The sequence below is a fragment of the Rhincodon typus genome, chromosome 2 (assembly GCF_021869965.1).
Source record: "Rhincodon typus isolate 14 chromosome 2, sRhiTyp1.1, whole genome shotgun sequence".
NCBI classification, from domain to species: domain Eukaryota; kingdom Metazoa; phylum Chordata; class Chondrichthyes; order Orectolobiformes; family Rhincodontidae; genus Rhincodon; species Rhincodon typus.
Window position 1 is genome coordinate 69,755,562 of NC_063333.1, and position 21,905 is coordinate 69,777,466.

At 38.6% G+C, this 21,905-nt stretch overlaps 1 protein-coding gene across 2 annotated transcripts in view; it reads left to right on the forward strand.

Annotated features, from left to right (window-relative positions):
• vps50 (VPS50 EARP/GARPII complex subunit) overlaps nucleotides 1-21,905 on the forward strand; it is a 158,481-nt gene that overhangs the window by 100,740 nt on the left and 35,836 nt on the right. For both annotated transcript variants that reach the window (XM_048610923.1, XM_048610918.1), the window contains 3 exons: nucleotides 1,455-1,631; nucleotides 3,031-3,149; nucleotides 8,912-9,018. In XM_048610923.1, the coding sequence (XP_048466880.1) occupies nucleotides 1,455-1,631; nucleotides 3,031-3,149; nucleotides 8,912-9,018 (403 nt within the window). The remainder of the gene's footprint in view (nucleotides 1-1,454; nucleotides 1,632-3,030; nucleotides 3,150-8,911; nucleotides 9,019-21,905) is intronic.

Below are 21,905 nucleotides of genomic sequence, written 5' to 3' on the forward strand. Positions count from 1 at the left end.
CTAAACAATGTGATTGAGATGTGTACCTTTTTACAGTAATTGAATACTGTTGCACCACTGAAAAGTCATGCAACTTTTTGTTTAGATGTAGTTATGGTTTTCAAATACATTACAATCATTATCTCAGTGTTTATTCTTGATTAACAGTATACTTGACAAACAATCTTCCTGTCCTTAAACAGACTTTGAGGGGGCACTCTTATTATGATGTTCAATCTCCTATTGTTACATGAATTTATTCTTGCTCTTGTACTTTTATCCAGGAATTCCTGGATAGTGCATTTAAAAATACATTACTTGTATATTCACTGCTTCTTCATTATTTCAAAGTCTGTCTTTCTAAAATATCAATTACAATTATACTCTCTTCATCCCATTGAAGTTGTGATTGTTAATATTTACTTCCTCTTAGACCAGATGAGACATCGGTTCCTTGGTTTAAAATTTATTCGTATGTGCATGGGAGGTGTTCGCATCCAGAAAATGCAGTACAGCTCAAATATTGATTACAAGAACCAAGTTTTTCTACTCTACTTTACTTTACTTTACAGATAACAAGCTTCCAATGAACTATTTTACAATTAATTCCCAATCAAAAGGTTCCACATTTGTTCGTTCACATCTCTGTCCAACCAGGTTCATGTAGTGTACATTCGAGTTTAGCGCACGTGACTATATTATCCAATCATATTGAAACTAATGCACATAATTACATTGTCCAGTCATATAACACGTTCATATCCTCTAACTGTACGTTGATCGTCTAATTGTTGGTACGTACTTCGGATTACCCTAAAACCCGTATTGATTATTTTTCACTTTTCATCATGGAGAGTCTGATGTGAAACAGCATTATGTAATGATCAGTGTACTCTCATCTTGGTAAGTTAGGCAGAAACAGAATCAGAGTTTTCCATAACCTTTGTGAAAAAACGATTATAATCATTTCAAAGATGCTAGTCTCATACTGTATAAAGTTCGGTTCATAGTTATCTGATTGCTTACTTAGTTGCACAAAATACAATGCTAGCATTGTTAAGCTCTTTCCGTATAGGTGAGTTGCAATCATTCATTGTTGGGTCTGTGGATAATTCCGAATATACAATAATCCACTTATTGATTATAATTGTCTTGACTGCTTTAAAATGCTATGTCATCGAGCTGTGGGATTTTGCCCTTTTTTGAGGAATGTCTAAGAGCACAGAGCTTCAAAGTCAAGAAAATAACAGATTAACAGCTCAGGACTGTGCTGTACTGAGCATGATAGATATTCCACAAGCATTGCATGTGGCTACCAGTGCAACAAGTTACAATAAGTTTTGCTTCATTGATCATACATTCCGTAGAATTGTATCCTGACCTATTTGCTTTGATTGAAATGCAGTGCTTTTGCTATCATTAGTCCTAAATCCTACTGTATTTGAATGATTTTAATATAAATCTATTGCTTGTAGGAGTTTAAATTTATGCGGCAGTCACGTTCCCCTTCTATGTCACCCAGCAAGCAATATACAACAACATCAGCAACAACGGGATCTCTATTTGACCAGTATCAAAATGGTGGAAATCCATTTGAACACCAGGCAGACATCAAAGATGATGAAACAGAAGATGTTCTTGCTGCTAATGGGGTATGACCATGTCCATTTGCTGTTGTAAAGGTTTATTTTCAACTTCAAACATAATTAGTGTTTTCATTTTATTTGGTAAGATCACTTGTTGGTGATTGAATGCAAGCAATTTTGTTCCCGGCACTGGGATGGCCAATGGTCAGAATCACCAAATCCATTCTTGTACCGTTTTGAGGAGAGTATTTTCATCTGATGAATCAATCTAGAGCTGAACACAGTTCCCACAGGCGAACTAATGGTATATTTAAGCTCCAGCTAGTGAAACGTTGTTTGAATTTTTGTTAGCTTCATTTCCTTCTCTTGCATGGATAACATTGATTTCATTACGATCTCTGTAAGGAACGATAACATCTAAAACAGAAAAATAAATTTGAACATCTAGTTAATAGCTGAAAAGATGACTGGACAAGATGTTACCTTTTAAGGCTTTTACAGAAACAACATACAAAAAGCACTACTGACTAAATATCTCTGGAAGCAACATAAAATTTAAATCATATAACAGAACATTCCACTTGTCTTTTCAGTACAACTGGAAGCACATTTCGCATACTTTACACTCTCCTTTTAAGTTAACGTTTAGTTCTCCTAGAATCAGTCCAAGGTGATTTCAGCTCCAAAGTTATCTCTATTCTATTACTTTTTCATCCTGCGAATTTTTGATCGTAACTGTATTTCACAGTGGGGTTTTTTTTTTAGATTTTTCTTCCAGTACAAACCAGGCAAATCATCCTGCCTTGTTTTAACTCCTCATGAATTTTGGTGTTTTCAATCCAAGCATGAGCTCTAATTCCCAGTAATGTGTTATAAACCACAATGTCTTGCTGCTTATGGATGCTCTTGCCTCCCAGATTCTGGGAGACTAATCTTGTCTGAGAGTTTTCAGGGAAAAAAACAGATCCTACTTGTTCCAAGCCTATCTCTGTGGAAATTTGAATCAGATAGGCCTTGTATCAAGATAGAAATGCCAAATAGTTAACCTTCAGAGCCCAAGTCTCTTTCAAGTACAAAACAGTTTAAAGCACAACTATTTACAATCTTAGATTTGCAACATTTTTCTATGACTTCACAGCGTATCAATTTAGCACTCAAGCTGTTGCCATCATCTCCATGTATAAGCCCACTACAACTTTCTTCCCAGGAATATCTGAGCCATCTTTAATTCCAGTAATCGAATCATCGAAGCTTACTGCCAAGAAGTCTTCAGAAATTGTCACGTGACCCCCTTCAGTTTATCCTAGATTGAAAAGGCAGCCTTGAAATGTTCAAATCTCATGCACCTCAAAGTTTTCAAGTACAGCATGTGCAATCTTAATTTAACCAGCACATTCTTGTTGATACTTCATTAGCTGAATTGGTAGTTCTGAGTAATTGAACTGAGAATCATTTCTGTCGACAGTATGAATCTGATGAGTTGGAGAAAAGTGTTTATCAAGACTACGATAGTGACAGTGATGTCCCAGAAGAGCTTAAAAGAGACTATGTGGACGAGCAGACTGGTGACATTCCTGTGAAAAGGTAGTATGCTGAAAATGTTGTAATTGCATGTGCATAGGTATTGTTAATTTCGCACACAAGCCTTACCTAAGGGCTATAAAATGTTTTTGTGTTGTTTGCCAACATATCATATTCAATGTTTGTATTATTTACATTACTGCACTTCCACTTCTTTTATAGGTTTTGTTGCAATTCAGGTAATCTAACACTTTTGTCTAATGCTGGTGGCATAATAACCAGATTAATCTATTAACATGACCTGGTAAGCAAAGGCAGCACACCATGCATGCTGTCAGTCAGATAAGAAGACTTGAGCTAGCAATTCCCCTTATTTATACAAGAGATCACGTGCACTTACCACCACATTCTCTATATCCACACTGTCAGGTCATATTGTTAAGTCAGGTTTAGTTAAATGTGGGATATGACACAGAGTAAAATCTGAAAAGATTCTCACAGAAATACTTATGGAGTTACAGAATTTTTTTGTAATGGATTAAGTCAAAATTAATATTTGGGGAATATATTTCTTAGTCAGGTGTCTATACTGGTGGTTCTCAAACTGAGGTCTGGAGGCCCCTTCCATGAGGCCTATAATACAGGGCCTACTGACAGATTGGGAAGATGGACAACAGTTCAGGGTGCCATTTTCAAGGTTAAATGAGTGAACAGCAACTAGAAGAGTGCTGTGATTCCTTCGTGCTTTTCATTATCCCTCTGCACCTCTAGTGTTCACTCCGCAGGCTCCTGCTCTCTCAATTATGCTCTTATGAAGAATAGTCACAATGCAGTGAGGAGCCGGTGTAGCCCGCTGACTGATATTTGTAAAGAAATACCTGTTTTCTTACAAGCATTAGTAAAGCACTCTTTTTACAAGCAGAGTTTTCATAAGTTTATGTTGTCAAGGAGCCGAATCAGCCAAAGTTCGACATCCCATACTTGTTGAAGGAGAGAATGTGGAATTTGTCAAGCATAGTTTATACCTGGGCAGTTATCTCTGTCAAAAGACAACCATTGACTTAGAGTCACTGGATCAGATGCACCAACTCAGCATTATACAAACGATGCCATCGCATGTTTGACAATGGTGATCTTTGAGAGACAACAGATGCCGCAGTGTACAGACCAGTTGTCAGCACCACTCTCCTATATTGCAGTGAGACCAAACTGTGTATTAGTAACACACAAAAGCAATATCGAAATTCACAATTGTTATGGTGCACAAGGAACCCATTTTCCCATCATGCCTGTGCTGCATTTTGCCACATCCTCTGAATTTAATGGGAGGACATTCAAACAAACATGAGTGTCTTTCATGAAACTGGTTCCACAAGCATCAGGTAAAATTCCTGCAAAGTAAACTGCAGTGATGTTTCGATGGCTGAAAAGCATCTCCATCTCTAAGTTGTGTTTTCTCAACTTTGAAATGGCCAACAGTCCACAGGAAGAAATAAGTGTTTCCAAAACATGCTGAAGCTCTCCTTGAAGTGCAGCAGCATTGACGTTAATGATTGGGTGGAGTTTGCTACCAAACATTTACTATGGTGAAAACTTCAATCAAACTGAATCCTGCTTAGAGTCCAAGCACCATAATGATGAGGCAGACTGGTGACCAAGAAGGACAGAAAAGGAAGAAAACACTGCCACATGCCAAAGATAAGAGTATAAAGAATTGGCTTGTTGAGTCACACTAAGACCCATGGTAGAAAATTGCAAGCCTGAGGAAATGTTGTCTTTGAATTGAGGGACAGCCAGTGATGATTGAGGTACAGTAATTTTTGAGTTCATGCCATTGAATCCATTTGAAAAGGGGCATTTCAGCAAAAAGGGTTTGAACACCAGTGGTTTACACAGTAAAAAGCTTTTGGACGAACCAGTCACTGGCTTTTCAACAATACAGTGTTGTATGTGGATCACAAGATTTCTTTGTCAACTGCTGGAGGGTCTCTTTTGGGTCAGGTTTGAGGGGGGAGTTTTAAACCAACCAAGGAAGGCCTGAAACAAGTCAAATTTTTTACCACTGGAAACCAAATCGCAAACTCCAATTAGCATACATACATTTAACTGAGAAATCAGCTAGGGGCAAAGTATTTTTGATTTAGTGCTACGTTGAAACAGGATTAATTAATAATCTATGATAAAGGACAGCCCCTCCCCTACACCTTTTATGTCCAATCCCCAGTTAAAAGGATAATTCTCTCACCCTTGCCTTTCTACTAGTGTAGCCCTCATTTCTAGTTTTGAAAGATCAAGGGACTCATTTGAAAGACAGACAAGTGGTTTAACAATCAACTGCCAAATCTAGCTTGACCATTTAGTGTTATTGGGTCTTGCTCATATTTGCTAAAGCTGCTCATGATTTTAGGATCATCCTGGAATGCAGAGGCAATGCCCAGCTTCTTTGGTATATTGCAAACAGTTTTCTAAAATTTCTTTTCAGTCTCCCCCTAACAATAAGTGCAAGTTGCTCATGGATCTGTCACAAATATCAAAACCAACTGATCAGATGCCTCCATCCCTTCCCTCACCTATCAGGTTAAAATTCCTTTAGATCCTCCCCTTTTCCTGGCCTTGAACTCCCATCTTCATCGAGTTTCTCTCCATTGCCCTGTCATGCCCTTTTCAAGTTCATCTTGTGCATGAAACACATTTCCTGCTTTCTCAACACTTTTCTCAACACTATTCCCAACTGCTGTCCACCCAACCTCCTCTTCTAATCCCATATTAGCCAATGTTATTGGTTCTCTTTCTTAAGAAAGATGTTTTTCGTTTGCAGACTCTGGATGTCTCTGGCTGTCCTGCATCTACAATGCAGCATTCTGCAGCAGCAGTAATCTGAGGGCTAATGTTCAGGCACTTTTTCCTTAATTCAATGGCTCTTGGTGTCACTAAGTCCCAAAGTAACAACCTCTTTGCTTGAAGAAGGATCCACAGCTAAAATGTGCCCTACTTGGTTTTTATACTAGTAGAAAGGCAAGAGTGAAAGAGAATTATCCTTTTTATTGGGGATTGGACATAAAACGTGTAGGTGAGGGGCCGTCCTTTATCATAGATTATTAATACTCTTCTAGTATTTTAGTCATATAGCAGTCCAACTTCTGTGTCAGTTACAACCTGAAAATTAAACCTATGTGCTTCCTTACGGTACAGTTTGTCTATTATCACTGCAATAACATTACCCTGCCGGAGCTTATCTGGTACTGAAACCCTCTGTCATTCTTTTGTTACCTCTAGACTTTACTATTCCAAAATATGGGACTTTTTCTTGAGCTAAGCTGTTATAAAACGCTAAAACAAAATAAAATAAAGAATTATGGATGCTGGAGAGCTGAAGCAAACATAAAGTGCTGGAGAAACTCAGCAGGTCTGGCAGCATCTATGGAGAGAAAAACAAAGTTTACGTTTTAAGTCCGGTGAAGAAGTGTCACAGGACTTGAAATGTTAACTCTGTTTTTCTCTCCACCAATGCTCCAGCATTTTTTAGTCTCTGTTTTAAAACCTTAAGGTTTGCCATCTTGCTATTGTATTTAAAGTTGTAAACTCTTCCATGGATCAGGTTTGTTGCCTGTCCGGCTTCCAGTCTTCATTGAAACTTCAGTTGGGTAGATTTGGTCAGGAAACGGATCCCTGAGATTTAATCCCACACCCAACCCAAATTTGCCCATCTTTCTTATAGTAAATGTAAGTGTTGGGCCCAGATTTTTGCTGAATCATGAAGAATCTGTGAAGCTTTCAAAATGGTAGACAAACCCAGAATTACAAGTCCCTTCCCTCCTCTGCTGGTAGAAACCATTTTGCAGGCTGTGGAAGAGAAATGGGACAGGACATGTCACGTAAGAGAGAAGTCTTAACTCAATACTAAATTCAAACTAATCTCATTTGCACTGTCATGCTTTCGCTCTTGCTCGCTCACGTAGCTCAACCTGCAGTGTGGAAATCGTGAATTTTTAGGATAGATTGTTATAAATGAGGTTCGTCTGATACACTGTCTCCTTTTCTAATCCCACTCCTGCACGCTTCATGACAAATTCAATTTCCAGTTAGGTTTCAGTAACAAGAATAGCTTTCTTCAGTCAAAAACAAATATCCTGGTTATTACAAAAACCAAACTTACTTAAATAAATATGCAAAGATTATTGACAAACAGTTTGGTTTGTGCAAGATATTTCTATTTATTTTTAGAAACACTAACATACCCACTACCTCTCCATTCCAGTCATCTTTGCCATGTATGTTTTTCTTTCAATTTGACACTGTCCTAACTTCCCTGGTTAACCGTTGTTAGCTTATCCTCTTCCTAGATTCCTTCTTTCTCATGAGGATATATGTTTGCTGTGAGCCTTGAAATATTTTTTAAATATCTGCCATTTTTCCGCAACTGTCTTTGCTGCTAAACTACTTTTCCATCCACTCCAGATAGCTCTCCCCTTATTCCTTGGTAATTATCCTTATTTAAGCTTAGCACTGTTGTTTCCTCCCTCTCAAACTGAATGCTAAATTCTGCCATGTTATGATCCACTCTTTCCTGGGGGATCTTTTACTAGGAGATCATTTAATAAATCTGCCTCGTTACGCATCAGCGAATCCAAAATAGCCTGATTCCTGGTTGGATCTATAACTTTATTGTTGGAGGAAACTCTCCCCTATATCCTCAATGAATTTCTTCTTGTGACTATCTCAGCCAATGTGACTATCCCAATCTGTATGATGATTGAAGACACCATGATTAATGTACTGCTTTTTTACATGCACCCATCATCTCCTGATTTTTTTTCCTCTCTGTTATAAATCAAAAATTGTTTTGTTTGATTAAGTAGTTGAGATTTAAATGTTTTGAGTGGTCTTTCATGAAAGCTGGTTTTATGTTCATATAGCAGTGGCTACCACAGGTATTTCGAACTGTATTTTATCTCAACAACATTCCTGAAGTCTGCTAATGGTATGTAGTAGTGTGGCTGGGGTCATGGATTAGCAGTAACTTGGCATCTGGGTTGGAAGTGGGAGATATGCAAGATAGAATGCCAATATTAAGGGATGGAGGTCTAAAATTCAATGAGACAACTAAGGCAAGATCCCAGAAGATCAAGATGATCCTCTTAAACTACCTGTCTTGGTACTCAGATGACCCTGTGGCCACCTCTGATTTTCGCCTGGGGAAGGTGACCCTGATTCTTTTATGTCCCTACCCCCACGAGTAAAGACGGCTCAGTTATGGTGAGCTGGGAAACTTCCTGATTCAAATTACCCACCACAGGACTGAAAAATTGTGCCTTAGTGCCTGATTAGAATGGTACAGTTTTGTCTACAATCAAATATGCTCCATTGCCTTTCAAAGGATTCTTCAAACGTAATCTGCATGACACCTGGAAACCAACTTCTAAAATTGCAAATGGAAGAATCTGCCAACAATTTGGAAGGAACTTGGCTCTGGTCTCCACTTCTAATGTTAATAGTGGAATATTGTTCTAAACTTAATTTGTAAACACTGGTATGTCTGAAGTGATGCAAGAAAATTTTATACAGAATCCTTCAAAAATCTAATGACATTTTTAACATTAACTGTTTGCAACAGCATTATAATATTTATATATTAATCAAGCTTATTAAAGTTTTTTTGTATTAACTCTCAATTAGGAGACAATTATCACTAAGTAATGATGTACACCATCAGCCTGAAATTACCACGATATCTAACAGCTGGTTTTTCAACTAGCTCATTCAATCAGATTTTCCATTAAACTTTTCATTAGACCTACGGTAATTAGATTTCTTTTTTTAATTAGCGTCTCCAAAGAAACCCTGAAAGGTAGGAAGAAGTCGGACTACTATCTGAACAAGGGCAATACACTCATTTTAACAAACACTACTCTGAATGTAATAAGGCTTGTTGGTGAGTATGAAAACTTTGAGATGAGAGTAATTGTATTGGTAATGAATGTCATTGACATACAATGGTGTCCTGCCCCCACAGCACCTTACACTAGTCCAACACTCTACACAACCTAGTCCAGCCTGCCTCGGCAAATTGCCTTAGCCATGGGTTCTTGTGCTGTCCAGCCCCCTCTCTAATTTTCTGTGCCTTTCTTTCTGTACTTGCCCAACCCACTTCACAGTTTATGGCAGAGCCTGGATTATCTGGGGCATCTGAATCCTTCTCTAGCCCTTCCTCTCCTGTTTCTGAAAGTTTTCTCAACACCAAGCTGGTAGGTCAAATCTTTGATTTGCTAATTAAACCTCTTGAACGCTGGACTCAATCTCTGCAAATTTGACCAGTCCTTCCTTCCTTTGTGAAGTCTCCATGGCTGTTTTCATCATGCAGGTTGTAAGTTGTCATCTAATATTCAAGGTTTGCTGTCCTAAATAAACCAAGCAATTAACACAATGATGGGTGCTGTTAATTGAATTAGGAGTGAAATAATTTGGTGAAACTGGAAGCTGAACTTGCATGTTGTATGAGTTTCCTGTTTTCTAACATTACCTGCTACTATTTATTTCTTGCACTTTTTCTGGAGTGATACTTTATAATGAATTCTGATATGGTTAAGTGTTTTTTTTTTAGAACATCCAGTTGGTGAAAATGTTAATGATCTTATGAGCTCCAGTGATCTAAAAGTTGAGTCATCGTCAGAATTCTATGTAGACATTAAAATTAGTCATTCATCATCGGGAATGTAATAGATTTGAGAGCAAAACACTGCAGATGTTGTAAATCTAAAACAAACAGAATGCTGGAGAAATTCAGTGTTTAACAACATCTATGAGAGAGAAATGTTTCGAGTCTAGTGTGAATTTTCAGACTCTGGGGTGTTAACCAGTAACTAGTGGCATGCCACAGGGCACAGTGTTGGGGCCATAATTATTTACAATATTTGTTAATGACTTGGATGACAAAATTGAATGTACAGTAGCCAAGTTTACGAATGCCACAAAGAGGTAGGAAGGCAAGTGGCGTGGATAATGCAGAGAGAAATAAACAGGTTGAGCAAATAGGTAAAAATGTTGCAGATGGATACAATGTTGGAACATATAAGGTTGCACTTTGGCAGGAAGAACAACAGAGCTGAAAATTATTTAAATGGAGAAAGACCACAGAAAGCAATAGGACAGAGGGCTGTGGGAGTCCTCGTGCATGAAAAACTAACATCCAAGTTTAGCAGGCAATAGGGAAGGCAAATGGAATGTTGGCTTTTATTTTGGAGGTATTTAAGTATAACAGTAGGGAAGTTTTGCCAAAACTACACAAGGCACCAGTTACAACACAGCTGGAATACTATGAACAACTTTGGGCCCCTTATCCAAATAAAGATGCATTGGAGTCCAGGCCAGAGAAGTTTCAACTAGGCTGATTCCCCAGGTATGGAGGGACTGTCTTATAACAACAGGTTGATTAGATTGGGCCTGCACTCATTGGAATTTAGAAGGATGAGAGGCAACCTTATTTGAACATACAAGATTCTTAGAGAACCAGATAGTAGATCTGGAAAAGTTGTTTCCCCTTATGGACGACTCTAGGACAGTGAGCATAATCTCAGAATAAGGGGTTACCCATTTAAGACACAGATGAGGAAGAACTTCGCAAAATATAGTGAATCTGTGGAAATCTTTACTGCAGAGGGCTGTAGAGGTGATTAAATATTATTCGAGGCTAAAACAGATTTTTAATCTGTAAGGGAGTTGGGGCTTATAGGGAAAAGACAGGAAAGTGGAGTTGGGGAGTATTAGATCAGCCATGATTTCATTGAATGGTGAAGCAGACTCGATGGGCTGAATGACCTACTTCTGTTTTGCTTTTCTCATAGTAATTCAGATGTTTGACATTTTAATGAACTGAAGGACTATGAGTAGACCCATACAGCCACTTAGCCTGCTGTGCTATGGAGTTAGTCCATAGTTTAACTTTCATACCAACTCCAGTGTCCCATTCTTATCCCCAAATTCTCAGATTCTCTTTGTACTTAGAAATCTAGCAACTAGAGAACTTCTGCAGCCCTTTGAACTAGAGAATTCTGAATGTTCACAGTGCTCTGAGTAAATTAAATCTTCCACAACATGTTCTAACCTATTTGAAGAGATAAGCATTATGAATGGACCAACTTGTTCTCCAATCCAAAATTAAATTTGATAGCGTTGGGCACGATTCTGATTCATTACTATTGGTACAGGCTATAATGTACAGTCTCAGCTTTCACTATCTTCTAAGGAGATTATTTGGTACAGCAACTGTTCCACTCGCCAGCCTAAAGAGTAGAGGATAGTAAACAACAATTTTATCTATTTTATTCCGTTCATTGAGAGCTGGATTACCAGAAAATCTATTCTGTTTCAAAGATTGAGACATACACATTACTCAGTTGCTCATACCCAAAAAAATTACAGCCTTAAAAATACAGCATGTCCTGAAAGGTGCCATTTTAGATTTTAAAGTCAAGTTCTGTCATGGAGTTTGAACTTGGAGTCTCTTCACTTGGGTAAAAGATACCGATAAGTGAGAGAATAGCACTAGCAACCAGTAGTCGAAAAACTTGTTAATTCATCTCTACTTCTGATAATTTCTTGAGTTGGTCATATCAGTTGTGTCTTAACCAGAATGGTGGAAGTTACTTCATCGCCCTTTAATCTACTTGTACAAGTAAGTAGAATGAGGATGTAACAAAAGGAAATCACTTGTTGTCTGGGTAGGATCTTTATCTTACATGCACATATTTTTTGTAATCTCTGAAAAAAGATAGAAGGAACATTTAATCAAAATAAAAAACAGTTGTTACGATCAAACTCCCTTTGTTCCACTTGTAAAAAGTTATATTTGTGTCATAATATAAAGATTACTTAGCTCATTATACCATGGTACCCACTTCGCTGGGCCATTTTGACTGATTTCAACCTCATTTAAAGCTAAAGCTTCTTTGTTCAGTCTTTTGCTGCCTGACGGCCTGTGCAGTAGCATGTTTCTTTCAGTAAATCATTTTTCCTTTCTGCCTGCTCCCCTCCAAAGATTTTAGAAACTTCCAACACAATAATTGAGTAATTTAATAATTCTTAAATGAAACTAGCAAATCACTTATTTGCAATTAATGATGAAATGTCAAAAGTAGTTAATTAGCATCTTAACTACCAATTCCCTCTCATTCACATTTTACTGACAAGAATGTATTAGTCTTAACACAATAAGTAAGGTAGTACTTTCTCCCCCCAAATACTTTGAGGAGAATTGGTCCAAAGATCCTGAGCAATGAAGCTTCTCGCAACTAGTTATTTTTAAAAGTAATTTTTTGTTCAACACAGAAGCTATACAACAGTTCTCTCAACTGATTAATGCTGCATGAGATTCATTCTGTTATTTCAAGATAACTAATCTCCTGTTGGGAAATGAGATTGAGTTGTAGCAAGTTATTTAGGGCAAAGTAAAAATGATTTTGCTCGTTACTTCTCTTTGCAGAAAATTCACAAACACAGATTCCACCAAAGATAGTTTGATTTGGTCAATTATAATCCATAACTGAAGTGTACAGGTTTTGCTTCCAGAATGCTAACTGTCCTTCACCTGAATCCAGTTAACTCTCAGAAAACCAAGTGTTAAGCTCAGATTCAATTCTTTTATTTTTGTACATTGTGTGTGATCATAAACTATGTATTTTTGAACAGGTTCTATGTTACAGGGCATGGTTACCATTGATCAAAACCTGAATTGGACCAGCCCCTAAATACTGTGGCTACAAGAGCAGGCCAAGGACATGGAGTTTTGCACTGAGTAACTCACCTAGTTCCCCAAAGCTTGTTTAATATCTGCAGTTCACCTGTCAGGATTGTGATGGAATACTCTCCACTTGCCTGGATGAATGCAACTCCAACGACACTGAGTTTGACACCATCCAGAACAAAGCAGTCATCTTGATTAGTACCTCATACACTACCTTAAAATTTCACACCCTTTACTACTTTACTACCCTTTACACATTGTGTATCATATAAAAAATGGACTGCAGCAACTCGACAAAGCTCCTTCCACAGCATCTTGCAAACCTGCGAGCTGTACCACCTAGAAAGAGGAGGGTGGCAGTTGCATGGGAATACCAGCATGGCAAGTTCTGCTCCAAGCCGTACACCATACAGACTTGGAGCTGTATTGCCTTTTCTTTCCCGTGGTTTGTCAAAATCCTGGAACTGCCTTCCGTACAATTGATGTACCCAATTCCCATGGACTGCAACAGTTCAAGAAGATGGCTAACTGCCAATTTCTCAATTGCAGTTAGGAATGGGCAACAAATTCTGGATTAGCCCGTAACATCCACATCCTGTGAAAGAACTTTTTTTCTTTGGAAACCAGGAGTTCTGCAGTACTAATTTGCACAAGAACAGAGATGCTAGCCTTGGTGCTATTGGCTAAAATGGTCCTGTAAGCAAATATCATTTTAAAAAAAAACAATTAAGTTGTTATTATCTCATTGCTGTTTGCAAAACTTGCTGTTTCAAAGATTAGCTGTCATATTCTCTCCTATCATTCTTCATGTATTCCTTTGCCTTGTTTGTCTTGCCCAAGGGCATCGCCTCAAACTTTATCAGGATTGAATTATATTTGTCACTAATCAGCCTATTTAACCAGCCCATCTATGTCTTCCTGTAATATAAGGCTATAGTCCTCGCCATTTGCCACCCCACCAATTTTTGTATCATCCATGAATGTATTCCAGAGCATGGGGCTATGTAACTGCGGGCATGATCACCATTGGTGGGTTACAGTTGGAATACATGGGAACCCAAAATTATGTATATAAGTCAGGAAGTCATGGGTCTGAGGAGGTTATAGGATAAGTAGGGATATGGCAATGAAACGATTTGAAAACAAGATAAAAACTTTTAAAATCAAAATTACATTTTACCAGGAGCCAATGTACCCCCGCAAGCATAGGAGTTAGAAAGAAATGGGATTTGCTGCAAATTAAGAAATGGGCAACAGTGTTTTGGGTAATCTGACATTTGCAGTGGGTAGAATGTGGGAGATCACCCAAGAGTGCTTTGGAATAGCCAAGTTTCGATGTAACAAAGGCATGGAGAGTTTCAACAGATGAGCTGAGATGGGGCCAAAGCCAATGATGATAGCAGTGAAAACAAGCGGAGTAAATGATGATATGAATAAGAGGTCAGAAGCTCAACTTGGGATCAATTCTGACATCTAGGTTGTGAACGAACTGACTTAATCGAGGGTGAGATCTTGATGCAAAAGCTTCTCTTTACCATTGGGTAATATGTGAGAAACACCTGCTGCCACTCCATACGGTGATACATGTTAGTTACAACAGTAACTTTGTGTCAAAAAGTCAAGACTTCTAACTTTATTAAAACCTCTTTGTCTAAAAACCCTCAATAATTTAGCAAGCCCAAAAATGATCATGGTTGGTTTACATTTTTAGATGCTGGTGCCTCAGTTATGGCTTCTACTTTTGAAGATGGTTTATGTAATCACTTGGTATCAATGACTTGGCTTAATATTCATTGGAAGGTTTTTCAAACAATTATGTTTTCCTCACTCTTAGGCCATAATCTGCAAATCACTGCAGAGTAAATTCTGGAGATGCTCTTTTTCTTCCCCTCCCCTAATTAAAATATCATTTAGGTAACATTGGACTCCATCCAATCCACTTAAATCTGATCCATGGCATATTGGAATAATACAGATGCAATGTGATTCCAAATGGAATCTTGGAAAATCTCTTGTATTTGAATTGTTATTTACGTTACAGTCATCAAGTATTTCTGTAATGCAGGATCAGCATTCTTCTGGAGATAGCCTTGACTAAGTTGAATTCTACTGAAAAAGGACCTCCAGCTGGTCCAGCAAATTGATCAATCGATTAAAGGCAAAGGATACTGCTCAGCACATTGCGTTGGATTAACAGTGACCTTAAAATCAGCACAGATGCATACAGATCCATCTTTTTTTCATCATTGATACAATAAGCAAGGCCCAATCCCATTCATTTATAGGTTTAAGGACTCCCACCTTGACCAGCCTCTCCAAATCTGCCTTGACCTTTGGTCTGATTACATTAGGCGCTCACCTAGCCTTGCAACATTTTGCTTAATTCTCATCCTTGATTTTCGATTGACAAAGGTCTGTTCCATACTTCCCAGACCCATCTTTGACACAAGGACCAGAAGGCTGAAGTATTTAAAACCAGGAGCTTTATTAAGATGTTCACTTGACAGACAGCAAGGTTAGATTAAGCTGTTCCCTGCCCAAAATGGTGATGATGTTATCATTACATCACGTTACTTGACTCTTAAAAGTGACAGCCCATCATAATTACACAAGCACACATCAGGTGGGATCTTCATGGTGACCTTAGCTCATGTGGGAATTGAACCCCTGCCAGTGGCTTCACTCTGCAGCGCAAACCAGCCATCCAGCCAACTAAGCTAACCAATTCCTAGCCTCCAGTAACATTTGATCTCCTGTAAAACACTCTGCCTAGTTTTGGACAAAAGATCATTCATTATTTACATAGCTTATGTATCTCCGATCCCTACTCCCACTAAACTAAAAGAATCAAACTTTGCATTTAATCTCATTTGGCACTGCAGTTTAACTCACCTGGTGCAGATCTACATGATAGAATCATAAAATAGTACACCATTGAAGATGGCTGTTCAGCTCCTCCAGTCTGCACACATCAACACGTCATGTCAAGGCTATAACCTCCCAGGCATTCCCACCAATACCATCCTCTAATATAATATAGCATCAAGAAGAAATAGCAGTTACAAAGCTCAAGTGAAATTTAAAGTTGTTGAAATTGCACAAGCAGGAAACCATTGTGCAGCAGGTCAAGAACTCTCAAGACACCACTTAAGGAAGATTTCCAAAAATAAATGTTTAAACAGATGCAAGCTCGCAGTTGAAAAATGAAGTTGCATATTACGTTAATGAAAATAATGAGTGGACGCTCAGTTTCTTGAGCATCTGTCCAAATCTTCATCCTGAAATGAGCAAGCAATGTACGCATTGCAATTTGAAAACCAGCCTTGGAGTAGGAGCTTGGCTGCTTTTGGGGTCAGGAGCAGATGTAGATTTCACAATTTTGTGGTAGCGAAGTGATGGGTGAGGGCAGATTTCAATCCCTTGAATATAAAAAATGTTGTTAGGCAATTGTTCTGGTAAGGTGAATGAGACTGCATTAACTCCATCCAATCAAATTACATCATGTAGTCTTGGGTGGAGGAAAAGAGGAGAAAGGTCATTGTCTTCTGAACAGCTAATTGTGTGTAACTTTACCTCTTGCAGACATGTAGCAAATTAGGTCTTAAGTCAGTTACTTCTCATTAATACTCAGTGGTTCATCCTCTACTACAGTTAAGCAAAACTAAATTCAAAAGGACAATGGATTATTTATATCCAGATAATCATGTCCAAGGATATGGGGGAAAATGTGGGAGATTGTCACAATGACTTTGCAGCTACAATGGGACAAATGGCCTCTTTTTATGATTGGTGTTTCTGTGAAATAGGCCCTTCAACTCGGTATGGAAAAAAGGTGCTGTTGTGGTGGGTGGTGTTCCTACCTCTCAGCTAGAAGGCCTAGGTTCAAGTCCCACTTACCATGCAGTTGCCTCAAAATGTCTGCAGGTTGATTTTTTTAAAAAATGTTGAAAGGAGGATTGATGGCAGCAGTACTTGAATCATTAATATGTGATGTTGGTGCCACTGTATGTGCAACAAAGACTTCCTACTTTTGATGCAAAGCTTAATCTCAGAAATTTGATTCCTATGAAATTAAATATGTAATATTGCTATTAAGTGAAATGGAGTCCAACATAATGACATGTTATGGGTGTATTTGAATTCTTTATGTCTGGATAATTTCTTTGTTTTAATTCTCTGCTCATTCAGCTGCAAGATAGGAATATTTTCTTTCCTAATCTGTACATCACTCTTTCCAGAACTGATGTGTAAATGTTAAATTTCCATTCATATTAATCAAACTTCAAGGATCCCACACTACATTTCTGTTTTGATGTTGGATATCTTTGAGATTCAATTCAGTGTGAAACTGTGCACTGCTTATGCCAATCAGAATTGTTCTAAGGTTGTCCAGACTCCTTCCCTTTTGCCCATACAGCAGAGAAGAAACATTGTTCCTTTATTGGGATTTAATTGACAGAATTAGTGATATAACTATGTTTTTACTCTGCATTATTAGGCATTCTGTTATCTTAATGGTTGTGAAATGAGCTTTAACTAACTACTATTTCATATTGTTATTATTTAGTGTGTAATTACTGTAAAACCAAACTTCAATTACAGAAACTTATCCGATTGTTTAAACATTGATTTTAAAAATGCATCTGGTATTTAGTGTATTATTACCTTGAACAATTTTATTAGCAAATGAAACAGTCATGTTTACGCCAGCAATGTTGCACAAATAACAGACATGAATGATGAATTAATGCACTGTTTAGTAGTTATTGAACACAAACCATTGGCTGGACATTGATTAACCATTGTTTTTCGAGCAGTGCTCTTGATTATTTATGTCCCTTTGTTTTATAAACGTGTCTCATTACGTATCTTTAAAGAAGATACTTGTAACAGTGCTGCAAGTCCCTGTCCTATGTTAGGGTTTGAGCCAAAACAATTCTTACAGGTCAGGGCATGCAGCTATCTGAGAGAAGAACTGAGTTAATATCTGATACACGTGCTCTGAACTTCATTGGCTGAAATAAAGCAATGCCTTGCTATTCCATATGTCAGTGGCATGTTTGTATTAGTATTTACCAGGAGGAAATCAATCGACCCATTAAAGAACTGAGTAATTACCATTCATTTGTACTTGGCCTACATCTTCAAATACTTATCCAGTTTTGCAAGTTACGATTAAATTAGTTTTCGCCACCCCATCAAGCAGTGAATTTCAAATCTTACTGCTCTTCCATGGCAGAACACTTTGAGACCGTCAGCAGGTCAGACTGGATCATGGCACTGGCACTGTTTGGCATAATTTTTTCTTTGCTGCAGTATGCCCTTGCTGATTGACGAAGGGTATCTGTTTACTTACCAGAACCAAGTCCAAGGTGCACCAAGTCCTTATCAGAGTTGCTCTATATTGGTGCTGTCACAGCAGCAGACCATCCTGTAAAACACATGCAGTGGTGAATGGTCTTATGTCAATAGAGAGTTTGACTTTCAGGAACAAGAAGACAAATGGTATGGTCAAGGATGTTGCATTAACAAGATGACTCTGGAGGTTGTTGATAGCTTCACAAATCTTGGCTGCATAATCACCAGCAATCTGTTGCTTGAAAACAACACCTGCATCACAAATTTGCAGTTGTTATGAGTAAGAGTATTTGGGACAGCAGCAACCTGACTGAGAGTCTACCAAGCCTGTGCCCTGAACATGCTCCTGTACATTAATGACACCTGGGTGACCTATGCTCAGCAGGAGTAAAAACTGAATGAATGGTTTCTGCCTTCTCTGCCATGGATATATCTGTAGCATTTCTTGGCTGAACGACAAGCTGGACTTTATTCTCTGATGGCAGATTTGAAGGATGGTAACTCTAAATCCATCAGGAAGCTTGTATGATCTCCTGTGATTGTGTTGCCTGCACCAGCTCTCACCACAATTATATCAGCTACAAGGATAACCTTAGGCAGCCCACCTGCAATGGGCTGATTGAGGTCCTTAAATGGGCTATTAATTTCTCGTTAATAGCCTCACTGCAGGATCATGGAGTTGTTGCATTCACAAGGAAGGCATTCAGCCCATGATGTCTGTACCAATTCCTTGAATGAGCAATTCACTTAGTACCATTCACTCTTTATCCCACAATGTTCCTTATTTGATAAGTCTAATCCTCTTTTGAAATGCTTCAAATGAACCTACCTCCACCACACTCGGGCCGGGAATACCAAATTTTAGCCAGTTATTTCATAGAATCCAGACAGTGTGGAAACAGGCCCTTCTGCCCAACAAGTTCACACTGACCCTCAGAGCATCCTACCCAGACCCATGCCCCCATAACCCACCTAATCCACCCATCCCTGAACACTAAGGGCAATTTAACACGGCCAATCCACCTAGCCTGCACATCTTTGGACTGGGGGAGGAAACTGGAGCACCCGGAGGAAGCTCATGCAGACACAGGGACAATGTGCAAACTCCACACAGGCAGTTGCCCGAGGGTGGAATCGAACCCAGGACCCTGGTGCTGTGAGGCAGCAGTGCTAACCACTGAGCCACTGTGCCGCCCCAAGAATGTGGGTTTGCATGAAAGATTTTTCTCGTGTCACTTTTGCTTAATTTACCAGTTGATTTATGTCTGTGCTGTCTTCTCTCTACGTATAAACTGAAAACTATTTCTCCCTTTCTACATTGTCCATAACACACACAATTTTGATAATCTTTGTCAAGTCTCCTTTCATCCTCCTTCCCTTCTGCACAGTGAGCTTATCACTGGATCATAACTTCTTGAGCATCCATAGCATTGCTTCATGGACACTTGTAAGTGTAAATTGATGCTGAAGCTGGGAAATAGTTACTTACAGCAGTAACCTCTGAAGGCTGAATGTTTGGCAGGGCATTAGAAGAGGTGAGCAGGAACAAAAATCCTCTTTAAAGAATCATCTAGACTTGAAATGTTAGCTTGCTGTCTCTCCCCATGGATGCTGCCTGACCCGCTATGATCTCCAGCATTTGTTGGTTTCAGTACAGATTCCAGCATCTGCACTAATTTGCTCCGACAAAAATCTTATCTGATTGCAAAGAGGGTCTTGAGAGTACAGAGGACAGTGAATCATAGACTTTGCCAGCCTACTGCTGTCTTCTACAGCAAATGTAGCAGAGGCTGCCAAGCCAGACCTGGGACTCCTGAAACCTGAGTCTCTTCAGGTGATGCTTAACAAGTTGACCACCACAGTACTAATTCATTGTCTTATGAGATGGAAGACTGGAAAATGAACATTTGTGTTTTGCCGCATTGTAGGGAGGACACATTTAGGGAAAAGATTAAAGCAGTACAGATTGAATTTAAGAAGTTAGGCAGAAGATTAAAAAATAAAAACTTTAAAGTAGTAATTTCGTTTACTCCCAATGCCAGACTCAAACGAGGGAAGGAATGAAAGGTTAAAGGAGATAAATCAATGGCTGAAGATCAGGGATTCATGCTTTTGGACAATTGGAATGTCTTTTAGGATAGAAAAGACCAGTTCAAAAAGGTTGGGCCTAACTTAAACTGGAAAGGGACCAATATCTTCGCAGGGAAATTTGCTCATTCAATTGAGGGAGACTCTATACTGACAGAGAAGGCGAATTCTAAGTAGCAGTGTAAATGGAAGGATTGATGGGGTAGGTTCTGAATGTGAGGAGAGCACGTCAATTAAAAAGAAAGACAGGAGACAGTCAAACTATGTAGTAACTCTGAAGAACTAAATTGCACTTATTCCAAGGTGAGGGGTCTTGCAGGTAAGGCTGATGAACTCGGGGGCATGTTCAAGGACATGGGATTGGGACGTCATAGCTGTTACAGAAACTTGGCTGAGAGGTGGACAAGCCTGGCAGCTCAATGTTCTAGGTTTCAGATGCCGTAGGAAGGATAGATGAGGCAAGAAAGGGGGTGGCGTTTTTGATTAAGGAATACATTACTGGTGTAACTAGGGTAGATATTTCTAAAAAATCGTCCAGTGAAAATATATGGGCAGAAATTATAAGTAAGAAAGGAATGATCACTTTGATGGGATTATACTATAGACCCCACACCAGTAAAAGAGAAATTGAGAAACAAATATGTAGGGAGATCTCAGATATATGTAAGCATAATAAGATTGTAATAATTCATTTTCCAAACATTGACTGGGACTACCATAGTGTTAAAGGTTTGGATGGTGAAGAATTTGTCAAGTGTGCTCAAGAAAATTTTCTCTTTAAATATGTGGATGCTCCTGCTAGAAGAGGAGCAAAACTAGACCTTTTTTGCAATAAGGCAGGGCAGGTGACTGAAGGAAAAGGGAAACACTTTGGATGTAGTGATCATAATTTTATTAGTTTCAATATGATTATGGAAAAGGATAAGCCTTCCATAAAAGTTAAAGTTTTTAATTGGAGTAAGGCAAATTTTAATGGAATGAGTCAAGAACCTTGAACAAAAGTTGAGTAGAGTAGATTTTTCGCAGGTAAAAGGACATCACAAGTGGGAGGCATTCAAGAGTTTGAGAGTTCAGGGGCATTTTGTTCCTTTTGAGAGTGAAGGGCAAGGCTGGTAAGAATAAGGAACAATGGATGAGTAAAGATATTGAGGTTCTGGTCAAGAAAACAAAATTTATTTTAGATATCGACAACTTGGTTCAATTGAATCTCTTAATCAATATAGTGTGTAGGGGCATTCTTAAGAGAGAAATCAGGAAGGAAAGAGGGGGTATGAGATAACCTTATCTGCCAATGCTAAGAATGATCCAAAGAGATTCTACAAATCCATTGAGAGCAAGAGGGTAACTACAGAGTGGGTAGGGCCTCTTAAAGATCAAGGAGGTCGTCTTTGTGTTGAACCCCAGGAGATGGGAGATATACTAAATGAATATTTTGTGTCAGTTTTTACTGTGGAGAAAGAAATGGAGGCTAGAGAATGTAGAGAAATGAACTTTGATGTTATAAAAACAATTCACATTACAGAAGAGGAAGTTCGCGAGTTCTTAGAGAATATAAAGGAGGACAAATCCCTGGGACCTGATCTAATGTATCCCAGAATGTTGTGGGAAGTAAGAGAGGAAATGACGAGACCCTT